Here is a 25,504-nt window from a genome sequence, read left to right as displayed (position 1 = left end):
ATTCCCTTCACCTGCTGGATACATCTTGGAAGCTTGTGTGAAGGCTGAATACATACTATATGAGGACATGCACAAACATGATCTCTCAAACATTCACTAAGAGAGATCCAGCTTCAAAGCATTAACTTCATTAAGCTGTGGTAGCAAGTCACTGTATTCAAGCTTACAGGGTTTGCTGGTATCAGAATAGAGGACTACTGTTGAGAAAGTGGTGTAATTGGCTTGGTCACAGTGCTTATGAATCGTAGAATTTGTACATCGAGAGAATAATTTTGGCTTTATCTGTGTGATTTTTACTACAAAAAAAGTTGTGATTTGCATCTTCCCTTATTAGAAGAAGAAGAAAAAAAGACCAGAGTGAGAAATTATGGTCCTGTAATTTCTTTTGCATTTTGGCCTACCTGAATTATTCTTCTTTGGAGACTGATTCCCAGATGTAATACCTTGCCTAATGGATATGAAGCATGTCCTACTACTCCTTCATAGACCCACCATCATAGAAATTTCATCAGTGTGGTGGGTTGAAGTTTCCCCCTAGCATTAACTTTGCCAGACCAACTCAGTTAGGAGCAAGTGAAGCTGTGTTTAAAAGCAAAAACTACACTCTACAACTGAATGCAAGGAATATGTACAAAATACACAGTATTTACAATCTTATACAGATATTTACAATTAGCAAACAACATGAAAACTCCCCTGGTCAGAAACCAGGGAAGCTGTTCCACTGCACACCCCTTTCTCCCCCTCCCCACCATGTCCCAAAAGAGAGAGAAGCAGAGGGAAAGCTGGGTTAGACTTAACTAAAAATTTCAGCCAGCCAACAAACAGGTTAATCTTTCCTGAGCTGTAGTGTTTTCCTTTTTACACCCAGTTGTGAATTGTTTGTATTTTTCTACTTTTCTGCTCAAAATCTGCAGCTAAATTATAATGGCATAGCCTAAAACTGCCACATGAGCAAAGCAAAACAGCAGAGATCAGGAAAGAAGAAAGGATTGTTTTGGTACAACTTGTCTTGTTCTAGGTATTTATCCAATGAATTTGTTTAGAATAATCTTTTGATTTCCTTTTTACACCCAATGGGGATTTATTTATATTTTTCTACTTTTCTGTCTGAAATCTGTAACTAAATTTTAAAGGCATAGCCTAAAACCACCACAATCAGTTCTGTTTCTGGAGTATAAGCTTATGAATTATGGAAGAAATACAGCTGTGTAAGTTCCTAAGTACATGAAACTGCACTCTGTTGAAGTTTGTACGCCATTTCTTGTGTTTAGCCACTCAGGTCTTCCTGATGTTGTTTTTATCTTCCACTATGAATCAATATTTTGCCTCATCTCTTAACTCCACATACACTTTTCTCTTTCCTGAGCTTCAGGAAATACTGTTTCCAGAATTGATCTTTTGGAAGCTCGTCTGGTAGAACAGCAGGTTGCTGCTTGTCTCTGTGCCAGTTCATATTTATCTTTCTTTTCTCATTATGTTATCTTTTTCTTTAGCTTAAACTATTATTTTGCATGTAATCTGTATTGATGGTTTTAGTGCAGTTGAGAGCTTTAGTGTTTTCTGATCTGGGAAATGCACTTCACTTTTCAAAAATGTAAAACAGAACATGGCTGACTTTTGGTGAACTCATTTCCCATTTAATTACATTTTGCATTTATTTCAAGGTCATTCATTATCTTTCCTTGCTAATTTATTTTAAGTATTGTGCAGTATTGAAATATGACTAATGGGCTTTCTGTTTATGAATCACTATATATACATGTCATTTTTTTAAATACAAGTGTTACCTTTTCTTTGCTTCCTAGCAAGTCTAGACAACAAGTATTTACAAAGATGAACTAAAAGGTGCTTCAGTCAGTTTCTCCCAGTCTTGCCTGATGAAATGCTTTCCTAACTTTTCTCTGGTCTCTCTACCTGAGCCTTTGACTCAACACATGTGAATTGGAGTCAGGATTGGTACTGCTGTTGTGACATAACATTCTCTAAGCAGAACCAAACAGTATACTCTGTTTAAATTTGTTAGGGTGATCATATCTAGTCTTAAAGAAATATTAACATGCATGTACTTTTTCTTTGTCTTTCAGAACAATGGCTCACTTGCTTGGTGCCAGAATCATAAACAGTGTTCAAAGGTATGTCCTTCCCCCAACACCACCTTTATTTAAGTTACCTAGTTGCTTTCTATCTCTTGGCTGTAGATTAAGTGCCTCTTTAGCCTGTTTTCAGAACTATCTGTTCATATTTCATTTGGAAGCCTCAACCTATAATAAAATATCCAAAATCAAACCTGAGTAATTTACTGTTTCAGGGTAAAGGAATTATGTTTGAGGATATTAAACTTAGTTAAACCAACATAATTCCATGGTTATCAACAAATTTTGGATAAAATCTGGTGGGTCATTTGTGTTCTTTCAGTGTTTTTGGTCATAAGAGAGTAAAATTGTCAGTCTCCTTTAAAGTCTTCCTCCAACATCATCAAGGTATGTCAGTCATACCGTCAACACTTCTTTCAGTTTACATACTTGATTTTTAGCCAGACACTGAATTTATTTGAAAAAAATTTGATGCACATCCCAGTGGCTTGACTGATGCCTTGACCTATCCTATCACTTTAATCCTGAAAGCCTAGAGAGAAGGTTAGCTAATTGTCAACTGATTCTCGCCTCCTTTGGCAATTTGCTTGAAAATACTGAAGGTAGTATTTTTGTCTAAGCTTCCTGCAAATATATTTCTACAATAGATTAGGCTTTAAAACTTCAATATTTAGTCTTTATTCTGTGAATGTTGTACTGCAAATGGGATAAAATCCAGGTATAATTGTTCTCTTTTGTTTTGATAATGTAATCTGTGTAAATGCTGGTGCTAACTCTTGATTTTAACGTGGTGACAATTTCTTCTCTAGATTTAAAGAGTGAGACTACTGGGTTCACTGATCTAGCTTCCATTGAAATAAATGAGATCGCAAATGGACCATTTTGTTATTGACTGTCATTTCAGGAAAATAAAACAAAGCTGATCACTTTTGTCAGTGCTAAACCCAGAGTATAACAATGCCACTGTAAGAAGAGGATAGAAGGTTTCCTATTAGCTGTGTTGTGCTGCAAAGAGTTGCACTCCTGCGATGAATTTAAATAATTCTCAAAAAAAACCCCCAAAAACCAAACAATGTGCAAAGAATGTGTTTAATAACAACTGAATTGCCTTTTAAGGAAGGTGTGGAGGTCTTGTACCATAGTGATCCTGATGTAATTTTATTTTTTATTCAGTTATGAAGGCTACTGTGGTATGTACTATGAATGATTTTCCAGTGGTTTGTGTCTGCCTAATGAAGAAGGAATCGGACAAGAGAAGTTGCCCAGCTTTTAAAGCAGGGCAGAAGTTGTAGGAATATTTGAATCACTCCCAAGTTCATAGAATCCACATAAGGCATATATAAGATACTGCAAATTAAAGATTTATCTTAAGATTGCATTAGTCTTGAAATTAGTGAAAGAATGCTACAAATGAATGTAGTCCAGAATGTAGCGAGTTTGTATTTCAAATTGCTCAAAACATACTATACAGTCATGTTACCTTATTGCTTTGTTCTTTCTTAGGAAGATAATTCATTTTTGTTAAGAAAACAGCTTTGCCATATTTAGGAAAAAAATGGCATATAAATTTAGTGCAATTGTTAGTAGGGCTGAACATTGCTAGAATGTCCTTGTTTTAGGCAAGCTTTAGTTTTCTATGCTTTGCAATGCCAAGTCAAACAATCCTGTCACCTAACTGAAACTTTCAAAGCAATGCAGGAGATTGAGTTAACCTTTTAAAAATGCAAATTCCTTTCACTGCTTCTTAGCATCTGAGTGGAGGAGGTTGGTATATGTGATCTTGATAAATATCTCAGGTGACATTCTTCCTAAAGGATTTTCCCAGTGTCCACATTTATTTTGTGGTTGTGGTGTTTAGTAGCACAGCTTTTTGAGGTGACAGCAAATATGCGGCTGCTTTGTTAGTGAAGGGACTTGGAAGTACAGAAGCACTTTATGTCTGCAAAAATATTTGCATCTGGTAGACAGTGAAGAAATTACATTTGTAAGTTGTGTCAGTGTGTGAGATGGTACCTGATACTGCAGTATAAGATGATGTAGTTAAAAACTTCTCTATTATTTTACTCTTTCGTAGAACAGTTTATAAGATGGAAAAGGTACATTTTTTTAGATGTATTTTTTCCATTCCAATGACAGACAGTAGCCTGTAAAACTAGGTGTCCTGGATGGGAGTTGGAGCTATGGGGAGGAAAAAATCATCGTAAAGCATCCATTAGAAGGCTTTTGGATGTGTTTTCTATTCATTGTACCTTCCATGTGTGTTTTGGCTTTGTTTTTGCCTAGGTATGAACTGGCAAAACACTGTCCTAAAGTCTCTGTCCATTATTCTTTGACAATTAGATCAGTCTAGCATGAAACTCTCTAAGCATTTTGTGGCCACAATTTTGTTCACAGAATAACTGGGAAAACCATCTTAGTACTAGCATCCAATGAAAATTATTTTGTCCTCATGAAAGCCTGTGGTCTCTACCTTTAAGAATACTTCTGTAGCTGAACATAGCAGTTGATAAGATATTGTTGAAGTTCATCTGGTTGGTAAAGTACCTTTAAAGATAATACCAGCTATTATGCCATTGTCCTCAAATACATATGTGGACAGCAACTGTTAGTTTGAAGATTAATACCTTTGAGAAATACTAAGTTTTCAAAGAGGTAAAAATCTTAATGAATTAAAATATTTTTAGCTGTCACAAGGCCTGTTGTTGATCACTACCTATATTCCAAATGGCTGCTTATTTTTGTTATTTTAAGTGAGTCACAAAAGCATGACTGTGAGTGCCAAAATATCCACCAATAATTTTATATATAACATATATAATTGTAATAAGATCTCTCCATAGGTCTATTTTGCAAGGTAAAGCACAAGAGAGCTTGTGAATGCTTGCCCTCCCTCCATGCTCCCATGAACTGCATAAATACTGCCATTAGCATGTCTGCCGTCTTTAAGGTTGATACATCATGATACGGAACTTAAATTCATGTCCAGATACTCTGTTAAAGTTAAACTTTGGTGTTAATTTTCTTTTACTTTAGCAATAGGTTTTAACTTTACTGTTACTTTACTGGCAGCGTGTCAGATTCACAGAGTTGCATGAAGGTAAACTCATAACATCATGAGAGAATGGAGCTGCAAAGTGGAGAGCCTACGACAAAGCAAAATGGGTTGGGTTGGGTTTGGCTGGGCTCAATATTCTTGACACACAGTCAGTGGACCAGCACACGGATCTCAGTCATCTCTACTCATTCCTGGACACCACATAGGTCAAAAGCGTTCTTGGAAAGAGAACCAAATGAGTAGACACTCCCGTCTTTTTTTCTGCATGCGTGACTACACAGAACAACAGCACCTGTTGCCAACGGCTGTCTCAGTAGTGTATTGTCTGGTTGGGAAGGGTAAATAAAACTTGAAACTCATAAATTCAGTGTAGTTATGCAAGTTGACATTAAATCTTGAATCATAGTAAAATGTTTGGCTTTGATATTTTAATTAAAAATATATTCATGCCTGTCATCAGTAGGCTGCCTTTAAAAATAAAAATAAGTACTATTTTGATATGAGTTGCATGTATATGTAGGTAACCAAAATATTCTTTGGGTTTATTCCTTCTTTCCCCCTTTATTAGTCATATTTTCTATGATATCTCATACTAACAATTATGTAAGTAATTATTTTGAAGCATTCTGAGGTTATACATATGGCAATTGTAATTCTCATTATTACTGGAAAATTTCCCTCTAAATGGAAATGTGAAAAAAAAAAAATTGATCTCTTTTTTTGTAATGGTAGCAGCTGGGGAGGGATGGGTAGGACAGGTCAGTGTTTAAAATGCTGTTGCTTGATTTGACATTAGAATAGAATAGACCAGGTTGGAAGAGACCTTCAAGATCATCGTGCCCAACCCATCATCCAACACCATCTAATCAACTAAACCATGGCACCAAGGACCCCATCAAGTCTCCTCTTACACATCTCCAGTGATGGTGACTCCACCACCTCCCCAGGTAGCCCATTCCAATAGGCTCTCTCTATGTAAACCAGAATGTCTAGTGCTGCTGTGGAGAAATATTTGTGATATTTTTTGTTAGAGATTTATTTAACACTTTGTACAGTGACAGGTCTCAGAACATCTTTTCTAAGAGAGATTTTACAAATAAAAGTCACTTAATGAAATCTGTATGGATTCTAGCTTGTTCTGAGCACAATTCTCATTGACATTAATGAGAAATTCTGAGTGGAGAGATGTGTATTCAGTGTTGAGAGAATAATTTTACACAGATAGGATTATTACATTTGTGCACTTAAAATGAAATATAGTGGACAGTGCCTTGACAGCTACATCAGGCAGTTTCCTCTGAACTCTGGGATGGATCTCATCAGTTCCAGCAGACTTCTGTGTTTACAGATTCTTCAGGTAGTCATGATCTTGATCTTCTCTTGCAGTGGGATGGTCTTTGCTCCCACAATCCTTGTATTATGATCCATTGACTCAGAAAGTGTGAGAAGAGACATTGCTGGTGAAGACAGAGGCAAAATTGTTCCATACCTCAGCCTTCTCTTGGTCAATGGACCAGCTTGCCAGTCCTATTCATTGTGGGAGATATGCTTTCTCTGACCTTTCTTTTCTGTCTGACATACCTGTAGAAACCCTTCTAATTATTCTTTGCAGCATTGTCACATTCAGCTCCAGCTGCACATTGACCTTCCTAACCACATCCTAATACAAGGGGGCAGCATCCATACATACTTCCCAGGACACTTGTCCTTGCTTCCATTTCCTTTTTGCCTTTTAAATTCACCAGCCATGCTCATTTCTTGTCTACCTTCCCAGCTGGGGATTGAGAGCTCTTGCACCCTATGGAAAGCATTCTTGACAGTCTACCAGCTCTATTCCAGGGAGTCTTCCTGTCTAACTCCTTGCAGAGCTGGAATTTTGCTTTCCTAAAATTCAGAGTCCTGACTTTAGTCTTGCCTGACACATATCCCTCAGGACTGCAAACTCCTCCAGTACATGATTATTGCAGCCTGGGCTGCCTTCAGCCTTGACATTCAAATAACTCACTTGAACTAAAGCATTACAATAACCATTCAGTTTGTTGATCAACCTCTTACTAACAGCTATGTGTAGATTAAGGTACCACTTGATGAGTGCAACACTCTCAGAATTGGACCCCATAAAATAGTCTACAAGGATGACTGAACCACTTCAAGGGTAACAATTTTACACTGGAGGTTTGCTCTTTTTGTACAATGCCAAAAAACTCTGTGTGTTGTGTTTTGAATTCCCCTGCTGACAACTTTGGTATTGGATTTGACTTTGAAATGTTTACAGAATTCTTCTTTAAAATTTTGCCACTCCTTATTCTTTCTCTATGTGATATTTTGCTTCTTTCTCTCCACACTTCTGTCTGGCCAGCTACTTGCTTCTTTCAAATCTGCCAAAGAATCAGTGAATTGTTTAGGTTGACAGAACATCTTGACATCTTCTAGCGTACCCCACCTACCCAAGTAGGGTCAGCTACAGCAGATTGTGCAGAACCACATCCAGTTGTTTTTTGAGTATCTTCACAGATGAAGACTACCGCCTCTGGGCAGTGTGTTCCAGAGTTTGACTACCCATACAGTAAAAAAGGGTTTGAATTTCCTGTTTTTCACTTTGTGCCTATTGCCTCTTGTTTGGTCCATGGGCATGACTGAGAAGAGCCTGAGTCCTTCATTGGTTTTCATCATGTATTTACAAACATGAGTAAGATCCCCCTGAAGCTTCTTTCCAGACTCAACACCCCTAGCTCTTTGAGCTTGTCTGTGTGTGGCAGATGTTTCACTCCCTTAGTGGTATTTATGGCCCTTTTTTTCTACTTAGGCTTTCTAAGCCCAAAATGTCTGCTGCCTACTATCATTCACAAAGCTCCTGTCCTTGAAATCCAGCAGCCATCTGCCACCTTAACAGTGAGCATTGCTATACTTTATGTATGCATAGTGTTTGCTGTTTCTGCTCCATTTTGTCAGTTTGCTTTTACAGTGTGAGCCCCATAGTGTTGAGGCCATTCTTCTCCAGCACTCAGAAGTACAGAGCATATAACAGGTGCTTCCCTATAAAAACAGCAGTAAGAGTTGAGTGCTAGTGAGAGTAACACAGAAGGACAAAGTGCCCTAGGAGGATGCTGAAAAATGTATTTAAGCCCTAAGGGGGGGGGGGGTTACAAAATTACAGAGAAGGACATTTCAAGAGAGTGTGTGAAGTAGAGATAATTTGTTTTTTTTAAAAACTCCTTACAGAAGTTTTTCTTTCTGTAAGCAACTGAAAGTCAAAAAGACTAGCAGGCATAATTTAGAGCTACATGTGCAGTGGCATTTACAAGGACTGGGGATCAGCATAATGCACTGAGCTGTAATACAACTTTCTTCTTTACAGCAGCCAAAGCAGTGGTCCCTGATTGATTGATTCTGATGAAAGGGTATTTTTTTCAGTTTTCAGAACTGAGAGAAAAATGTGAAAATAAAGACAAATAAGTTTACAAATGCTGCAGCCAAATAAAGAGACTGCTTCAAAAAGACAGCTCTGGTTTCTTTCTAGGGTAATACATATTCCTGAACTCAGTCTGTGAGCAATTGTTTCAGGCTTCCAGCTGAGCTCTTTCCAAAGATAATGCAGGTGGGAAGATGAGTTAATGGTTTAAACAATTAGAGATTTGATGCACTCTTCCATCTGTCAAAGCCCACTGAAATGAAAGCTCATGGTTCTAATTTGTGCCTCCAGCATCTCACTCAGTCTGAAATGGTGTCAGCTATTTGCCCTGCCCACAGTACTGTCATTCTTATGGTAAACATTCTGTGCACTCATGCTGGGAGACTTTTATCAAACATATTAGTGTGCATTTGAGAGATCATTAGCCTGAAGTAGCTGGAACATTCCAGGTTTCACAGCCTGTAAACTCACATCTCTGCTAGAAAGTATGTTCAGCCACTGCTATTTACACAAGAAGGCTACAGTAGGATAAGGGATGGCTTTATAAAAGTTAAGAGGAATTGTGATTATTGATATTGTCAATCTATTGTGAATTAAGTACCACCCATGGAAGGGTGAGATAATGGATGTTTTGGTGTTTTTACCAAAAGGAAAAGTGTTTTGTCTTTTTTCCTTCAACTTGTAAAATACAAACCTATTTAATACAACAGAATTAATAAGGTTTAGTCAGGTTATTGGTGTGCTGAATACATAATGTAATTATGAGCATATAAGAAATAAGAAGGCAGATAGATTATTTATTGATTTTTATTTTTTTAAACTAAGGTAGAGAGGGCAGAGAGAACCTTAGTTAAAGCTGAAGTAGCTAAGAAGTAGGTTGACTGAAGATTCTGGATATTTGTGTTTAAGGAAGTACAAGAAACAGCTTTGTGATTCAGTATTTGTTTATACAACAGCATTTGTATATAAATGTGTTGTGATGACAGGAATTCCTTTGTTCTCTAAGGGCCTTGAGAACTGAAAAGTAAACAGTTGTCATCCAAGCAATGTTCACAGTACTTTACAGTCCTGTTATGTGTTTCTTTATATTTATAAATATCAAGTTTTGTTTTTCAGGTGCCCAAAAAAAAGGTTATATTAGAATATGAGACACTGAAACATGTAAAAATGAAGAAAGTTAAAATTCTTCACTGTTGCCATGTTGGATCATATCTGTCATCCTTCCAGTCTAATAATGTGTCACCAGCGGGTATGGAATTACCTGCTGCTAGAAAATAAAAAAATTAAGCCCTATGATTTATTTTTGGGTGAATACGTGAAACATAAAGGGTATATCCAGACAGTTGTTTTCGTTTCTCAGCTCTTATGGTTTGTATTGTTCAGCTTAAATGTTTTTGTCTGGAAGAACAGATCTCAGCTCATGACAGAAGTTGTTTTGCTTGGTGTTCAGTCTGAGTAGTTCTTCTCGATAACTCACTCTAGAAAAATTGGTTAGGATCAAGTTATTTTAATTTTTCATACAATAGTTGGTGTTGGAAGTGACCTCTGCAGGTCAGCAACTCCAACTCCCCCTGTAATGAATATAGACACCTTCAACTAGATCAAGGTTTCTCAGCCTTGTCCAACTTGACCTTGAATGTTTCAGGGAAGGGGCTTCTACCACCTCTCTGGGCAACCTGTTCCAGTGTTTCATCATCCTCATTGTAAAAAAATTCTTCATTGGATCTAGTCTGAATCTGCCCTCTTTTAAAATAATTTCCTCTTGCAACAGACCTTACTAAAAAGTCTGCCCCCATTTTTCCTATAGGCCCTCTTTAAATACCAAAAGGCCACAATAATGTTTCCCTGGAGCCTCCTCCAGGATGAATACCCTCAACTCTCTCAGCTTCTTATTGGAAGGAGAGGTTTTGCATCCCTGTGATGATTTTCATGGCAAATTTGTATGGTCATTTTTCTTCTACAAAATGATTATGACCACTGCTAGAGCCCTTATGATGAGTAGGGAGGAAAGAATCATACTGGTTGTTTGTCCCTATGCCTTGGATTTTCATTAATGCAAAATTCTGTTGCATTTCTCATTGATCTTCTTAGTGGGTTTACAGAAAAAAAACAACTTTTCTGGAGCTGACTTTTCTGGCCAGTTTCATTTGGTCCATATTCTAATGGCAGTAAGGAAGTCTGATCACTGTGCTGTTTGAAATTTGAACTGAATGCTGATCAAATGAGCCAATGGTGAGCATGAACAAAGATTAAGTAGTCTTCTTTCACTAAAAAAAGACACATATTAATGAAACTATTAATGACTGAATTGTGCCAACACTAGCGTTGAGGATAATAGCATAGCGGTCTCAACTCCAGTCTCAAAAAATGTAAATGCCATCTTTAGACCATAAGTCTTCATACAGACATACACTACAGCTAAAGGGTGAAATTTGTATGCATGGGCGTGTGTGTGCACAAACATACACACATACCCGATAGTTACAGGGGCTGGCATCCTGCAGCACTACACTACACATACACTACAGCTAAGGGGAGACATGCATTACCCCTACCCAACAGATTGTTACTGAGGCTGGCATTCTGCTTTCTTTTCCATCTCCCGATAACTCTCCATTCAATATGCAGAGAGAGATAAATAACATGGAAGTATGTCTGAGATTTTGATTTCCCAAATATAATCTCAGTTCCCTAAGCTCAGCTGCATGAATTACTATTTGGGAATTTTAATATCTCACATATGTCAGAGAATCTCTACAAAATTTATAACTTTGCAGTTGAGATTGGAATCTTTATCTCATTAAATTTCATTAACCTAATTAATTCTTTGTGCAAAACATACTGCAGTATATTTAAATGTATGATCCTTTCCTTCTCTCGTGGGAGACAGCTGCAGAGTTAGATTGAATATAGCTCTAGTTTAATGACAAAGATAAAATATACTTGCAATGTCCTTTAATGCAATACTAAAATATATCCATCCAAGCTGCTGTAAAGGGGCAGAATCTGAAAACCAGATGAATGTCTGCATCTTAGCCTTGACTTTAACAGGAGTTTTGCTTGACTAGGCTCAGGGCGTTATTCAAAACTCACTGAAGTAAGGGATGCTGGCTTTAAACAAGCTTTTTAAAGTGACCTGCCTTGGAGTTTCTCCATCACCATAATATTAAAAGAGATATAAAAACGTGCTTAGGTAGATGAGGATATTGTTCTGAGAGGAATGCAACTGTCTTGGAGGTGCACAGACAAGGATGTGCCCTTTTCTCCACAAACTCACTGAGTTGTAAGGGAAGCTCTGAGGTTTTTTTCCACTTTTGAGTGCATGCAAGAATTGGGAAGTTATCTGAGCACAGATGCATGGTAGGTTCTAAAATGTAAATTGGAGGGTTTGTTTTATAAAACCAAGTGTGATATTTAATCAAGCATTAAAGAATTAATTGCTTTTTACTGCTGTCTATATATTAGAATAACTTTATAGTCAACAGGTGTGGTGGTGAGAGAAGGTTCAGTTCTCCCTCCCCCACAAAGAAACCACAGCTAACTCAGTTGGAGGAACAAAGCTATATTTACAAGCAGGATGAAATGCAGTGAATATGTACACAATATACAATATTTACAGAAATACACAGCAAAGAAAGTAATACAGAACAAAACTCCTTTCTCCGGACAGAGGAGGGTTCCCCCCCCTGTACCCCTCTTTCCCCCTACCTCCCTTTTTTCCCAAAAAAGGTTAGAGAGAGAGAAAAGGTAATTATTAAGGAGAAAATTCTTGTTAGGCTTCAAAGTGCATGCAAGGATTAGTTTTCTTATCTCAAGGTTAACAGGACCCGCCACTGTTGCTCAGAAGCAGACAGGCTGAAGAGACAGAACAGACTGCAACTGAGAAATTATTAAAACTGAACTAAAACGTAAAGTTGCATTCTAGCCATCTACCAATGAAATTCGTTTAGACTTTATCTTTGGTTTTAATTTTACACCAAAACATCCAGCCAGAGTGTTCCAGCACTGTCCCTTTCTTAAAAGCACAGACTAAAACAGTCACAATCCACCCCTTCTCAACAATTTAATTGGCTGTTTATACTGTCCATCCAATCTAAGACAATATCTACAGATTGTAAGTGAAGTTCGTAGTCCATTCCAGCTATCCTCAGATGTAGACGATTCAAAAGCTCAAGAAAATCAAGAAAACGGAAAACAGTTTGTCTCTTCACAGACGAAGCGAAGAAAAGGGAAACAGGGACACAGGATATCTCAGTTGACTCAGGGCTCTCAGGGTTCTCAGGGTTCGTGCACCGTAGATTCCTCATGGATTCTTCCTTGGGCGCAATGTATCTGTACAACAGTCTGAAATTAAACTCCTTCAGCTAAAGTTAAATTTCTTTGTGGAATATACTGAATTTCACCATTCTCTTGCATTACCCACTAAGTGTGACCCAAACCTTCAGCTGAAACCATCCCTTGGACAGGTCTAGCCTCTCCTGAGGGCAAAAATACCCAAACAGTTTTACCTAACCGATTCTTTTCTCTAACAACAGGAACTCTATCACCTTCTACTTCCTGTAGTAGATCTGAATGTGCAGGTCCAGCTCGGTTCACTGAACCTCTACTATTTACCAGCCAGGTTGCTTGTGCTAAATGTTTTTCCCAGGGTAACAGCTACCCTTCTGGTATTGCTGCCTCGGGTTCTGCCACTTCGCAGTTCCCTCAGTCTCCTGAAAAGATTAGAAGTTGGTTGACCATCCCATCTGTTCATGTTCTCACCAAACTGATCACGTAGGGTTATCCAGATAGTCCCACGTGATTGTCCTGGTGGTCTATTTTGGTTTGATCTGTTTTGGAATGACCTCCTTGGAGGACGTCTAATTCCTCACAGATGAAACTTGTGTCCACCTGGAGGAAGAATCGGAATTATTTGCTTGTGTCAATTGGGATATGGAATCTTTCAGCTCTTTCATGCAATTCTCAATTTTGCTAGACAGAGTTTCAATGGCTGAAACCAGAGAAACACGTGTCATGCTATCCTCCGATTGTCTCACTTGATCAGTGAATTGGCCAACCATAGGAGGCACTCCACCATAATTTCTTGCCATAATTCTGCTTGCCAGAATGTTTGCATACTTAGAAGGAGCAAGTTTGATGAGCTTTTTGGCAAGACCAGTTCCTACAGGAATTTCATCAGGATTCAGAGTTTCATGGTCACCATAGAGTACCTCTCTAAAAGCAAATTCTCTCAGACGCTTAATTCCCTCATCTATGGTAGTTCAGGGTTTAGGATTCCATGGAAGATCATCTTGGGAAGGGTATCTCCTGAGAGCTGCCAATAGAAGGCGTATCCACAGATTAACCTTACCGAGAGCCTTGCCTAGATGTCTATCCATTCCATTATCCTTCGAGAGAGTTCCTAGTTGAGCTGCTGACTTGTGTCTGACCATTAGAGCTGGAGCACCTGTATCATAACATCTACCTAGCCAAGCTAGAACTGGCTCCTTGTCTTCTCTGATGTAATCCTTCTGGATGTTTCAAAGCTCTTCCCAGGGTGAAGAACACTCCGAAATGTCATCTTCTTCCTTCTTTGCCTCCTCTTCCTCAACTTGTTGTCCCCATAATCCTTCTGTCACTCTCCTAAGTATCTCTTTAAGCTGAGAAGCACCACCACTAGCTGCTGTCCTAGCAGGACCTGCATCTCCATCCTGTGATGATCTCAATAACTCAGCTATATCTTTAAGACAAACCTTCTCTTCCTCCCCAGCAGAAGTACCTTGCTGTCCTCCCCCATCTGCTCCTGGATCAGCTTTGCGCTTTCCACTTTTCGTTTGTAAAACCGCTACTTGCTTAATTGGAGCTGTGTTTGAATTTACAGCTGCCTCAGCAGAAGCTGACAGGTTTTGAGATGGACCAGCTGCTGTGGAGAACACTTCCGGTCCTGCTGAGGAAGAAGGAGAAAATGACTTTGCCTCTTTAATGGCTGCTGAGGACGTGGGAGCCGCCATGTTGGGATCTGCTGCTGTTCCTGGCTTGATTGCCAGACTCACCAACGGCACCGTTCAAAGCAGCCTTTCTGATAGCCTCTTTAACTTAGATACAGATTCTCCACTTTCCTCATCACTAGAAGTCTCTGGTGTAGAGTTAGAGCTATGCTTCCTTCTCTTTGATCTACGCTTAATAACAAAACAGGCCTTAGATACCTTCTTCTTCTGGTACAGTGCGTATAACAAGTACGCAATCACTATCACCAGCAGCAGATTCACACACATCACATAAATCACCTTTGGATCCCAGCCATCACTCAAAATTACTCTTTCACCTACTGGAATCTTAAACTCCCTTATCTCAATTGGCAGAGTGCTCGATGTAACATTTCTCTATGTTGTAAGCCAAAAGAATCCCAGGCACCGGTCATAGAGAAAAAATGTTCTTGAGAAGAAAGTGCAAAAGAGCTGTGTTTGTGCCATGGATTTTAAACAGTATCATTGTATCTCCTTTGAAAGTTTTACTTAAAGTCAGCTCAAGGTATAATCTCATGATAACCGGTCAAAAAGGTAATTGTTTTTGACAGTTCTTCCTTAATAGTCACACTTACTATATGGATTACAAACATACATTCCAATTTTGGGAAAACCAAATATTTTTAGCTATGGAAATGGCCTGAAGAATTTAATGACACCCAGGCAGCACAGAACTATATGGATACAAATTGCCAGCACTGCGATAGTGATAGGAAAACACTGAGGCCTATTTTCTAATTCTGTAAACTTTCTGAAGTCACTTATATATCTGCAAATGGATCTAAAGGCTATTTGCTGCAGCTTAATTTAAAGTTGGTTTACATCCTCATTTTACACAAGTGAGCAACTACATGGGGTGTAAATGGAAGGGGGGAATCATAACCACATTTGTTGAATGATGACATACGCATTCAATGCGTATGGGAAATATGAAGAGGTACTTTATGTTCATGTTTTACCTAAGGAGTTCCCCGTGGAGGAATACTGACAGATTCCACTACTCTGAAATGAAAGAAGACAAATGTGGCCGGTTGACGTTGCCCCCTTAAGAAAGGGAATATGGTGGACGGAAGTTGGTAAACGGAAGGAATAATCTAAACTATTTCATTGGTGAAGTGGGAGGAAGCACCTTCGGAACTGGGAGTGAACTGGACATTTCCAGCACTTCTCTGTCAGTCTTGCTTCCGCCTCTTCTCCGTGCAGCAGCTTTCTGTGCTGGGCTTTCTGCCAAGGCCTCGGCCTTGAAAACAAGATACCAGGCCTGTATATTAACTCCTTTCCAATTAACACAAACTGCTTCTAACATTTTTTTTTTTTCCCTCTCTTTTCTCTCTCTTTCTATCCCACTCTGGGGAAAGGGGGGGAGAGAGGGGAGAGCGGAGGTGGGGAACCCCCTCTGTCCAGAGGGGGGTCACTCTCATTTCTGTGTTACTCTGTTGTATATCTTTGTATATATTGTAGATATTGTAAATTTGTAAATATTCCCCTGCAAACCCTACATTGCTTTGTAAATATAGCTCCACTGCTTTGCTAATTCAGCTTGCGAGTTTTTTTTTCCTTTCCCTTCAATTTTTTTTTCCCTTTTACCTTACAAGGGGGAAGGGAGGAGGCTTCTTGGCCTTACCCTTTCCAAACCCACCACAACAAAGCATAACTATTTATATTCGTCTCCTTTGATGTGGGTGCATGTGTACCTAAAAAGGCTTTTCCTTTTCAGGAAGATGATTTCAGCTTATGCGTTTAGGAATGAAAGGATTGCCATAATTAATTCTGGAAAGGAATTCTTCATTTGGAGTACGAACTGGCGTCTTTACCCTAAGATATCTAATATTGCGCTTGCTTTAAAGATGTATAACTTATGGGATCCAACAAATATCAGAGTTGGCAATCTCAGACTTTGGGTAAGAAAACAAGTGCCTATGTGTTTTTCTCACAGAAGTAATATTGTTGTATCCAAAACACATTAAATCTTAATATCCACAATAAATCAGGGCATGAGCAAGAAAGGAAAAATCAGTTCCAGCACTTAGAACTTGAACTCTGAAGAAAGAAATTTTCCAGAGTTAGGAATGGAAAATGAATTTTTAAAGCAGTTTTGTGTTGGGAATGAAATACATTAAATTTTATTGCTTAGGTAAGATGTTGTATTGTTGCTAACTGAATTTTGAACTCCTTCAGGTGGGAAATAGACTGACTTCTGTTTTACGTAAATATGAACACCCTGTTAGCCCTAGTGAATAACAAACCCCTTGGTTATAAGAGTAGTTGCCACTTTATCATTGACTTCAACTTATTTGTACTTCAGTCATGCTTTAGTATTGTGTGGATTCTGATATGTTTCTCTCCCTAATGTCTGTGATTACAGAATCACAGAATGGTAGGGTTTGAAGGGAGTTTTGGAGATTGTGTTGTCCAACCCCTATTCTGAAGCAATATTAACTGTCTTGGGAATACGATACAGAGCCCCAAATGCATCCCCATCCTGGTCTATGTAGCTGTTGTTAGGAGAAGATAACCATATTTGCTTCTGGGTGGCAGGTGTGCTTATTGGAAGTGTGGTTAGACCCAGCAGGCAGAGATCACTGTGACTGCAGTTGTTACTTTTTGTTTGGATTTGGACCATGTTGTTGAATGACACATGAGTATGTCATTGTTCACTTACGGGGTGGCAGATACAAAGCTCCTAAAGGGCAGTGAGCAAGAGAGGGAACTGCAATGAGATTTTTAGAAGGCTGGGAGTTGTAGCTGTAAAGAAGCGCCAAGACAATGAGAGTTGGTGAGTAACTATTTAAATAAAGGAAACATTACCAAACATGCCACCTTAGAAGATCATTGCCTCAGCAAATATTTCTTAAAGAAACATTGATGTCTGAGAGAAAACATCTAACATCTTTATACAGGAGATCAGTTCTGCTTATATATTATTTAGAGTTCTGTTTTCCTGCTATTATTTATCAGTGAAGGTATGAACATGACTGAAGTATTTTAGAGTTCAACTGTTCCCGCTGCACGAATTCCTCATTCAAAATGATCTTTCAGTTTGCGTCATCATACAGAACCCCTGTGATAATTGTGACCTGCATTATTTGGTGGGGTCATGATACAGAAAATAATAATTTTTTAATAGCTCATTTTCTTCAAAAGATTAATTAAATCTTTCTGTTTATAACTGAATATTTTAAAATTAATCTATAGTTACATAATACATTTGAATAACAAATTAGTATTAAAAAAAAAAGGAGATTTGTTTAGCAGCTTTCTTGCCTTGTTCAGTGCTTTTAATTTATAGTCCTGCTGTTAAATAAAGTGAAACTATGAGAATTAAAATAATGTGTCTTTCTTGTGTGGAAATATATTAAAGGGCAATAGTGATGTATAAAATAACAATATGAACTTCATTCAAAGTAATATTTGACTGTAAGGGGAAATAGTCTGATTTTCATGTTTCCTAGGTTTAATGAGTATTTGACAGTAGTGTAGAAAGAAGAATTAAATTCCTTAAATGGCAAGTTAAGTAGGCCATCATTATCTTCAGGGAAAGGCTTATTTGTCCTCATTCCTCATTATTCCTCAGGAATAATTGTGCAAATTCATTTTATACTACACTTGAAAGTAGTTACTGTAAGAAAGTGGATGTATCTATACATGGTTCTTAAAAGATGTTCTTTTATCCAGATAACATCAGCAGCAAAATAGATTTGCAAAAACTTTCATATCTTTCATATAAATTAATGTTCTTAATCTGTAATACAGAATGATGGAATTGACAGAAAATACAGCTGTTCTTTCCCCTTTTTACTATGTCAGTGGTAGAAAGATTGTCAGATGTTATACTGTTTTTAAAGTGTTTTGTCAAGTGTCTGTTGCTTTTAATGGCTATTTTAACTTAACACTTTTAGCAGATGATATGTTAAAGTCATTGGTGGTATTCTGTAAATAAAATAATAAGAGGAAGAAGCAATGAACAAGCAGCATAGTAGGCAAATCACATACTCATATCTTCGCTTCAGAATGACTGGGATTATTTGTGACTTGTCAGCAGAAACCTTCAAGAATTGTTGTGCCTCTGCCATCCACCTACAAAACCTTCCCTATGTTAGATTTTGTGGTTTGAGCCCAGCTGGCAACAAAGCACCACGTGGCAGCTTGATTACTCCTCCCTCTCCGTGGGGGAGGAGGAAATCATAGGATCATAGAATCAGTAAGGTTGGAAAAGACCTCAAAGATCGTCAAATCCAACCTGTCACCCAAGACCTCATGACTACTATACCATGGCTTCAAGTGCCACATCGAATCCCTTTTTGAACACCCCCAGGGACTCCACCACCTCCCTGGGCAGCCCATTCCAATGGCTAACAACTCTCTCTGTGAAGAGCTTTCTGCTCACCTCGAGCTTAAACTTCCCCTGCCACAGTTTGAGACTGTGTCCTCTTGTTCTGGTGCTGGTTGCCTGGGAGAAGATACCAGTCTCCACCCGGCTACAACCTCCCTTCACGTAGTTGTAGACAGCAATAAGGTCTCTGCTGAGTGTGCTCTTCTCCAGGCTAAGCAACCACAGCTCCCTCAGCCTCTCCTCATAGGGCTTGTGCTCGAAGCCTCTCACCAGCCTCATTGCCCTTCTCTGGACACATTCAAGAGCCTCAGTGTCCTTCTTAAACTGAGGGGCCCAGAACTGGACACAATACTCAAGGTGTGGCCTTACCAGTGCAGAGTACGGTGGCACAATGACTTCCCTGCTCCCGCTGGCCACACTATTTCTGATGCAGGCCAGGATGCCATTGGCCTTCTTGGCCACTTGGGCACACTGCTGGCTCCTGTTCAGCTGGCTGTCAGTCAGTACTCCTAGGTCCCTTTCTGTCTGGCTGCTCTCCAGCCACTCCGACCCCAGCCTGTAGCTTTGCATGGGGTTGTTGTGACCAAAGTGCAGCACCCTCTTGCCTGGCACTGAGGTCAGGCTGACAGGCCTGTAGTTTCCAGGTTCATCCATCTAGCCCTTCTTGTGGATGAGCATCACATTGGCCAGTTTCCAATCATCTGGGACCTCTCCGGTGAGCCAGGAGTAGTGGAAAATGATGGAGAGTGTCTTGGGCAGCTCATCTGCCAGCTCTCCCAGAACCCTAGGATGGGTCCCATCTGCTCCCATGGACTTGTGAGTATCCAAGTGGCTCAGGAGGTCCCTAAATAATTCCTCATGAATTTCTGGGGAACTACACTGCTCTCTGACCCCATCTACCAGTTCAGGAGGCCAGTTATCCTGAAGTCCTCCTGCCTTACTGTTGAAAATCAGGGCAAAGAAGGTATTTAGAACCTCAGCCTTCTCCTCATCTTGAGTTTACAATGCTTTCCTCCAGGTCCAATAAAGAGTGGAGGTTCTTCTTGCCCCTGTTTTTAGCATTAATATATTTATAAAAATGTTTTTTATTGTCTTTCACAGAAGTGGCCAGCTTGAGTTCTAACTGAGCTTTTGCCTTTCTAATTTTTCTCCTATGTGATTGAACAACATCCTTAAACATATCATGAGTTGTGTCCCCCCCTTTGCAAAGGTGATACACCCTTTTTTCACCCCTTAATTCGTTCAAGAGCTGGTTGCTCATTCAGGCCAGTCACTTTCCCTGCCAGCTCATGTTTTGGCATGTGGGCACAGGCTGTTCCTGTGCCTTCAAAAGTTCCTATTTGAAGTAGGTCCAACCGTCCTGGACCCCTTTGTTCTTGAGGGCTGCTAACCAGGGTACTTCCCAAATAAGTTGCTTAAAGAAGCTGATGTTAGCCCTGCGGAAGTCCAAAGTAAGGATTCTGTTATTGCTCCTCCTTATTTCACTGCATATTGAAACCTCTACTGTCTCATGGTTGCTGCACCCTAGACAGCCTCCTACCATCACATCTCCCACCAGCCCTTCTCTATTGGAGAACAGCAGGTCAAGTAGAGCCTGACCCCTGGTAGGCTCACTTAACAGCTACATGAGGATGTTGTCTTCCATACATTCTAAGAACCTTCTGGACTACCTCCTCTCTGCCTGCTTAAGTTCCCAGCAGATGTCTGGCAGGTTAAAATCTCCCGCAAGGACAAGATCTGATGATCTTTAGACAGACTTCAGTTGCTCATAGAATATTTCATCTGCCTCCTCATCCTGGTTGGGTGGTCTATAACAGACTCCAACCAGGATGTCAGTTTTGTTAGCCCTCCCTCTGATTTTAACGCACAGGCACTTGATCCTTTCATCTGGAACCTCAAGTTCTGTGGTATCAAGAGATTCCTGTTGTAGTTTATAAATTTATTGGCTGGAAATATGATAAAGTATGAATATTATTTATTAAATATCAAAATTGCTTTCCTGAGCCAGTTTTATTCAGGTTTGTTTGCCCGGTTAACGACAGGTTGATTCCACATGGTAGAAGGCTAATAAACAGTAGAGTAACAGTCTAGAACAATCAGAACTTGGAATACAGAGGAACAAACTGGAATCTCCCTATACACGTGAAACTAAATGACAGTACTGCCTTGGGTGGTGTAGATGAACCACTATCGAGTTCACAATGGAGCTAGCTAAGAGGTAACAAGCTATAAACCTCAGAAATAACCAGGTAAAATAGCATATTTTACTCACGAACTGCCGAGCTGCTAACTACCAAAACCTTTGCCAAGCGAAGAGGTATTTGAGTTCGTAGTTACAGTCCAAAGGGCAGTATCCACAGATTTAGAGGAAATGAGAGGGCAGGCTGCTGTAGTGAAGGCCCAACTTTAGCACTGTGCCGCTAAAACAAAAGAAGCTAATTGCTCTGAAGATAGGAGTGAGTAGGGTGCTTGTTGCCACCTTGAATCCCATTAATGGGGGACAGAGATGAGAGAACAACGAGCATGCAAGCTATGACTGTAACAAGCAATGAGCGAGCAAAAGGTATAGCAGGTCTTCCCCTATAAATTCCCATTTTGAAAACAGAATGGCCCAATGACACATCAGCCATTCAAATCCCGTCAATCAATTAAAAATGTTTATGTGGCGAGTAAACCGCACATGCCTTTTCTCATGGCGTCTGACATGTGCAGTTGCCCCTCTGAAATGTGAGGCTCGGAGATCGGGTTCAGCTTCCACTCCCCTCCAGGCAGCCTTAATGGTGCCTGCCTATTAGGCTGCTCGACCTCAATTCAGACCCTGTAACAGAGAGGGAGGAGAAAGGGGCAGTGGCTCAAAACAGATTTAGCTGTCCCTAATATACAGGGCCACCCCTCCTCCTCTTCTCCCTCACCTGTCTCTCCTAAAGAGCTTGTAACCCCCTAGTGCAGTACTCCAATCATGTGAATCGTCCCACCATGTTTCTGTAATGGCAATTATATCATAGGTTTCCTGGTGGACCAAGACTTCCAGTTCCTCTTGTTTGTTACCCTTACTGCGTGCATTGGTGTACATGCACTCCGGCTGGGCTGCTGATTTCTCAATTAACCCTAATTTATGTCCTACTCTCTCCTCTCCGGAGAGACTAGTTTCCTCACCCACTCCCTTCAGACCTAGTTTAAAGCCCTCCCAGTGAGCCCTGCCAACTCCAGTGGTAGAAGTCTCTTGCTCTTTCTAGATAAATTAACCCCATCTAGGCCCAGCAGATCAGGTGCAGTAAAAGTTGCCCCTTGATCAAAGAATCCAAAATTCCGCTGCTGGCACCATCCCTTGAGCCGTTTGTTGATGGCATGGGTTCCTTTCAGCGTACACTCCTGCCACTAAGGGAACTGAGCAAAACACCACTTCAGCTTCTGCCCCATCAAATCAATTGTCTGAGGGCCTTGAATTCCTTTTTGATTATCCTGGTGTCCTTCTTGGCAATCTTGTCGCTGCTTGTAGATTGTAGATAAGGGATTGTAGATTGAGATAAGGACAGGAAGGGATCACTCATCAATTATGGTCATGGACAAAACAGACTCAACTTAGGGGAGAAAAAAGAATTTCTTAACAATCATATCAGAGTAGGATAATGAGAACTAAAACCAAATCTTAAAACACCTTTCCCCACATAGGTGCTACGACTGCCACTGATGGGCTTGGCTTTGGCCAGCTGTGGATCTGTCTTGGAACCATCTGCCACTGTCTCTGTTGAACGTAGGGGAAACTTCTAGCAGCTTCTCACAGAAGCCATCACTGCAGCTTCCCCGCTACCAAAGCCCTGCCACTCAAACACAGATGAGCAATATTCTTGTATTTAACTTTTATTTAAACAGTGAAGTTGTTCACTATGGAATTAAAAAAGAGGAAGCAGCTCACATTGCAATAATGTGAAGGATTTTTCCCGTCTTAAGTTGTCACAATTTGCTGGGCATATAAATGCAATTCAAGCAGATGTGTCTCTGGCAAATGTGTTCTGTGTTTGCAGAGAAATTTGCTTGACTGATCTGTTAGTTCAGAGTAATATTTTAAGTGCATTACAATTTGATTTTTACTTTTTTTTTTTTCTGAAGAAAGGATGAAATACAGTCGTACTTTGCATTGTAGTTTTATCAAATAGTGAATTTAGGGAAAAGAGTATGTTTTATAGTGCTGTCATGGAAAGCTAGTGCATTTTTTTTTATTACTAACATTTGCTGGGTGATGACAGCTTATCAAACAATACAGAGCTGTTTTAGCACCTTGGAAGAAGACAATAAAGGGACTTGTGGAAATAATGGGCAGAGGCCACTGCTATCAATACTCTCTGGAATATGCATATTCACTACCTGGACACATACCTAAAAGAACTATAAAAGATGTGAACAACTACTGGCTCAGGAAAAGGAAAACACCTGGGCAGTGCCACTCTGAAGAAAATACCAGGAGAGAAAAGGACAGAGATATCACCATGTTGCCTGGAAGAAACAACCAGGAGGAACCCTTTCTCTCCTGCTGCAACTCATGGACCTGAAGAGACTGCTCAGAGAAGGGCTTTGACTTGGACTTAGGGATCACTCCCTTCCCTCCTCCACTGAAGGACACCACAGCCAACAAAGATGACCTCTCCTCCACGCCAAAGCAGCAGTACCCTTCCTCCACAGGCCCAAACTATCTTGGGGGGTGAGGGGTGTGGTAATATAATTCCTTTCCTGTTTTCTCTCCCTCTTCATTCTCCTTCTGATCCATCCACTTTATTCTGTTAATAAATAGCCTCGCTGTTGATATTTTGGCCTTGTTTGTGCCTCTAATTTCATAACACGGGAATATTCAAAAGAACTGAGTCTCTTTTACTCCGTGGATCGAGACAGCTTGTTTGTATTATACTGTTTCAGCTTTGCAAATTACACCACGTTTGGTACTTGAATTGAAAGTAAACATTATATAACCTAGAACGGATTTGAATAGGCTTCAGAAATGTTTTGCCATGTAATGGAAATAAACCCATTTTTTGTAATGTCTGCAACTGCACTCAACAAAATGATTACACTTTCTGTTTGTGCCTCTTGAATATTATTACAGGAAGTAAAAATCTATTCTTATTTAAATAAATTATAAATGTAGTTATTTTGGGGTGGTCTGTCAAAGTGGTACATGTTGCATCAAATCCAAATACTACTGATGCATGGCACTGTATGCCTACAGTAATCCGAGCTCCTCTGTAATGATGTATGACATTCACTTTGCATGCTCTACGCTATATTTTATCAAGCATTCACACAGCATGATATTCTGACCTTGTCTGATTGGTGATCTCGCTTACTGTGAATGTTGCACGAACAGTAAACAAAGCCTGGAAGAACTGTCAAGCTTCCAAGTTGTATTGTTCTGTATCTTTTCAAGACAACACCATAGAAATTTATTTGTCTTGACACCTTTGTCTCTTGTATCAAGAAAACCTTAACTAACTTCTCTCTAATTCTATGGTTGACAGTCTAAAAATGCCACATCTTATAAAGAAAACAGCTCAAAAGACTTGTAAGAAGAGGCCTCAGGGAGGTGGAATATGTTAGGATAAAAATAACACCAGCTAAATTGTAAGAACCATTTAAATAACGCTTCCATAATGTAGTTTAGAAATAGCTATAAATTAAGCTAGTGTGTCAATACTTTGCCAAATATGTTGAGTAGGAGAATATTTTTATTTAGCTTGAATCCTACATCCCTTACAGATGTCAGTGATGCAGGAATTCTGAAGCAGATTAGTTTTATTCTGATTTCCTTTCACCTTTCTTTCTCACTCCCTGAAGAAACCTATAAAAGAGAAATGTTCTGCTCTGTTCAAACCATGCAGGGGGTTTGCATCTAGCTGCTTTAGGCTCTCTGGAAAATCTGAAGTTAAGTCTGTATGTAATTTACTTTCAGTTGAATATTGATCTTACTTTATTTGGATTATTTAAATTTTATATGTTAAAGATAAATACTGGGATATAGAATCACATCTGGATGTGGTTGCACTTTAATTGTTTAAACTATTTTTGCTTTTAATTGGAAGTTGCTATCAACAGTGCACATCTTCAGCAAGTATTTATACACAAAGAGAACTTCAGAAGTGAAGGAAGTATATAACAATGAGTAGAAAGGGTGATTATAGCATACCTTTACGGGGATTTGGGTGTAAGTTCTCTGTTTCTAACAAAGTTAATCATCATCTAGTTGAACAGTTAAATACTGAGAACATCTCTTTTTTGAGTTGTATTGCTTCAGCCAGTTGACATAAGATAAGCTGCTGTACCCATCCCTCCCAGCATCTTCAAAGCACAGTGGAGCTTATTATAAATGAATGGCTCATACACAGGGTGGAACAAATGCACCATTGGTAGCCTACAGAGACAATAACACTGACCTCCGGTCATTTTACAAGAGAACTCGTGTAGGTCAACTTCCCACTGCTTTAAACCCAACCTAAAAAGACTATTCATGGGGAACTGGATCAGCAGATGAGAGATTTATATGCACAAATATAGGTAATAGCAGCATGGTCTTGGCACTTCAGGACACAAAAGGTAGTTTAAATATCTGACCAC

General features: G+C 39.5%; 1 protein-coding gene across 1 annotated transcript in view; it reads left to right on the top strand.

The window, feature by feature from the left end:
* ANOS1 (anosmin 1) overlaps positions 1-25,504 on the top strand; it is a 188,819-nt gene that overhangs the window by 38,929 nt on the left and 124,386 nt on the right. Inside the window, exon 2 of the mRNA XM_068141783.1 lies at positions 2,088-2,135. Within this exon, the coding sequence (XP_067997884.1) occupies positions 2,088-2,135 (48 nt within the window). The remainder of the gene's footprint in view (positions 1-2,087; positions 2,136-25,504) is intronic.

This window comes from Melanerpes formicivorus, unplaced genomic scaffold (assembly GCF_026170545.1).
Source record: "Melanerpes formicivorus ecotype bairdi unplaced genomic scaffold, bMelFor1.0.p_v2 SCAF_1, whole genome shotgun sequence".
NCBI lineage: Eukaryota > Metazoa > Chordata > Aves > Piciformes > Picidae > Melanerpes > Melanerpes formicivorus.
This window is presented reverse-complemented; position numbering and strand designations above follow the sequence as displayed.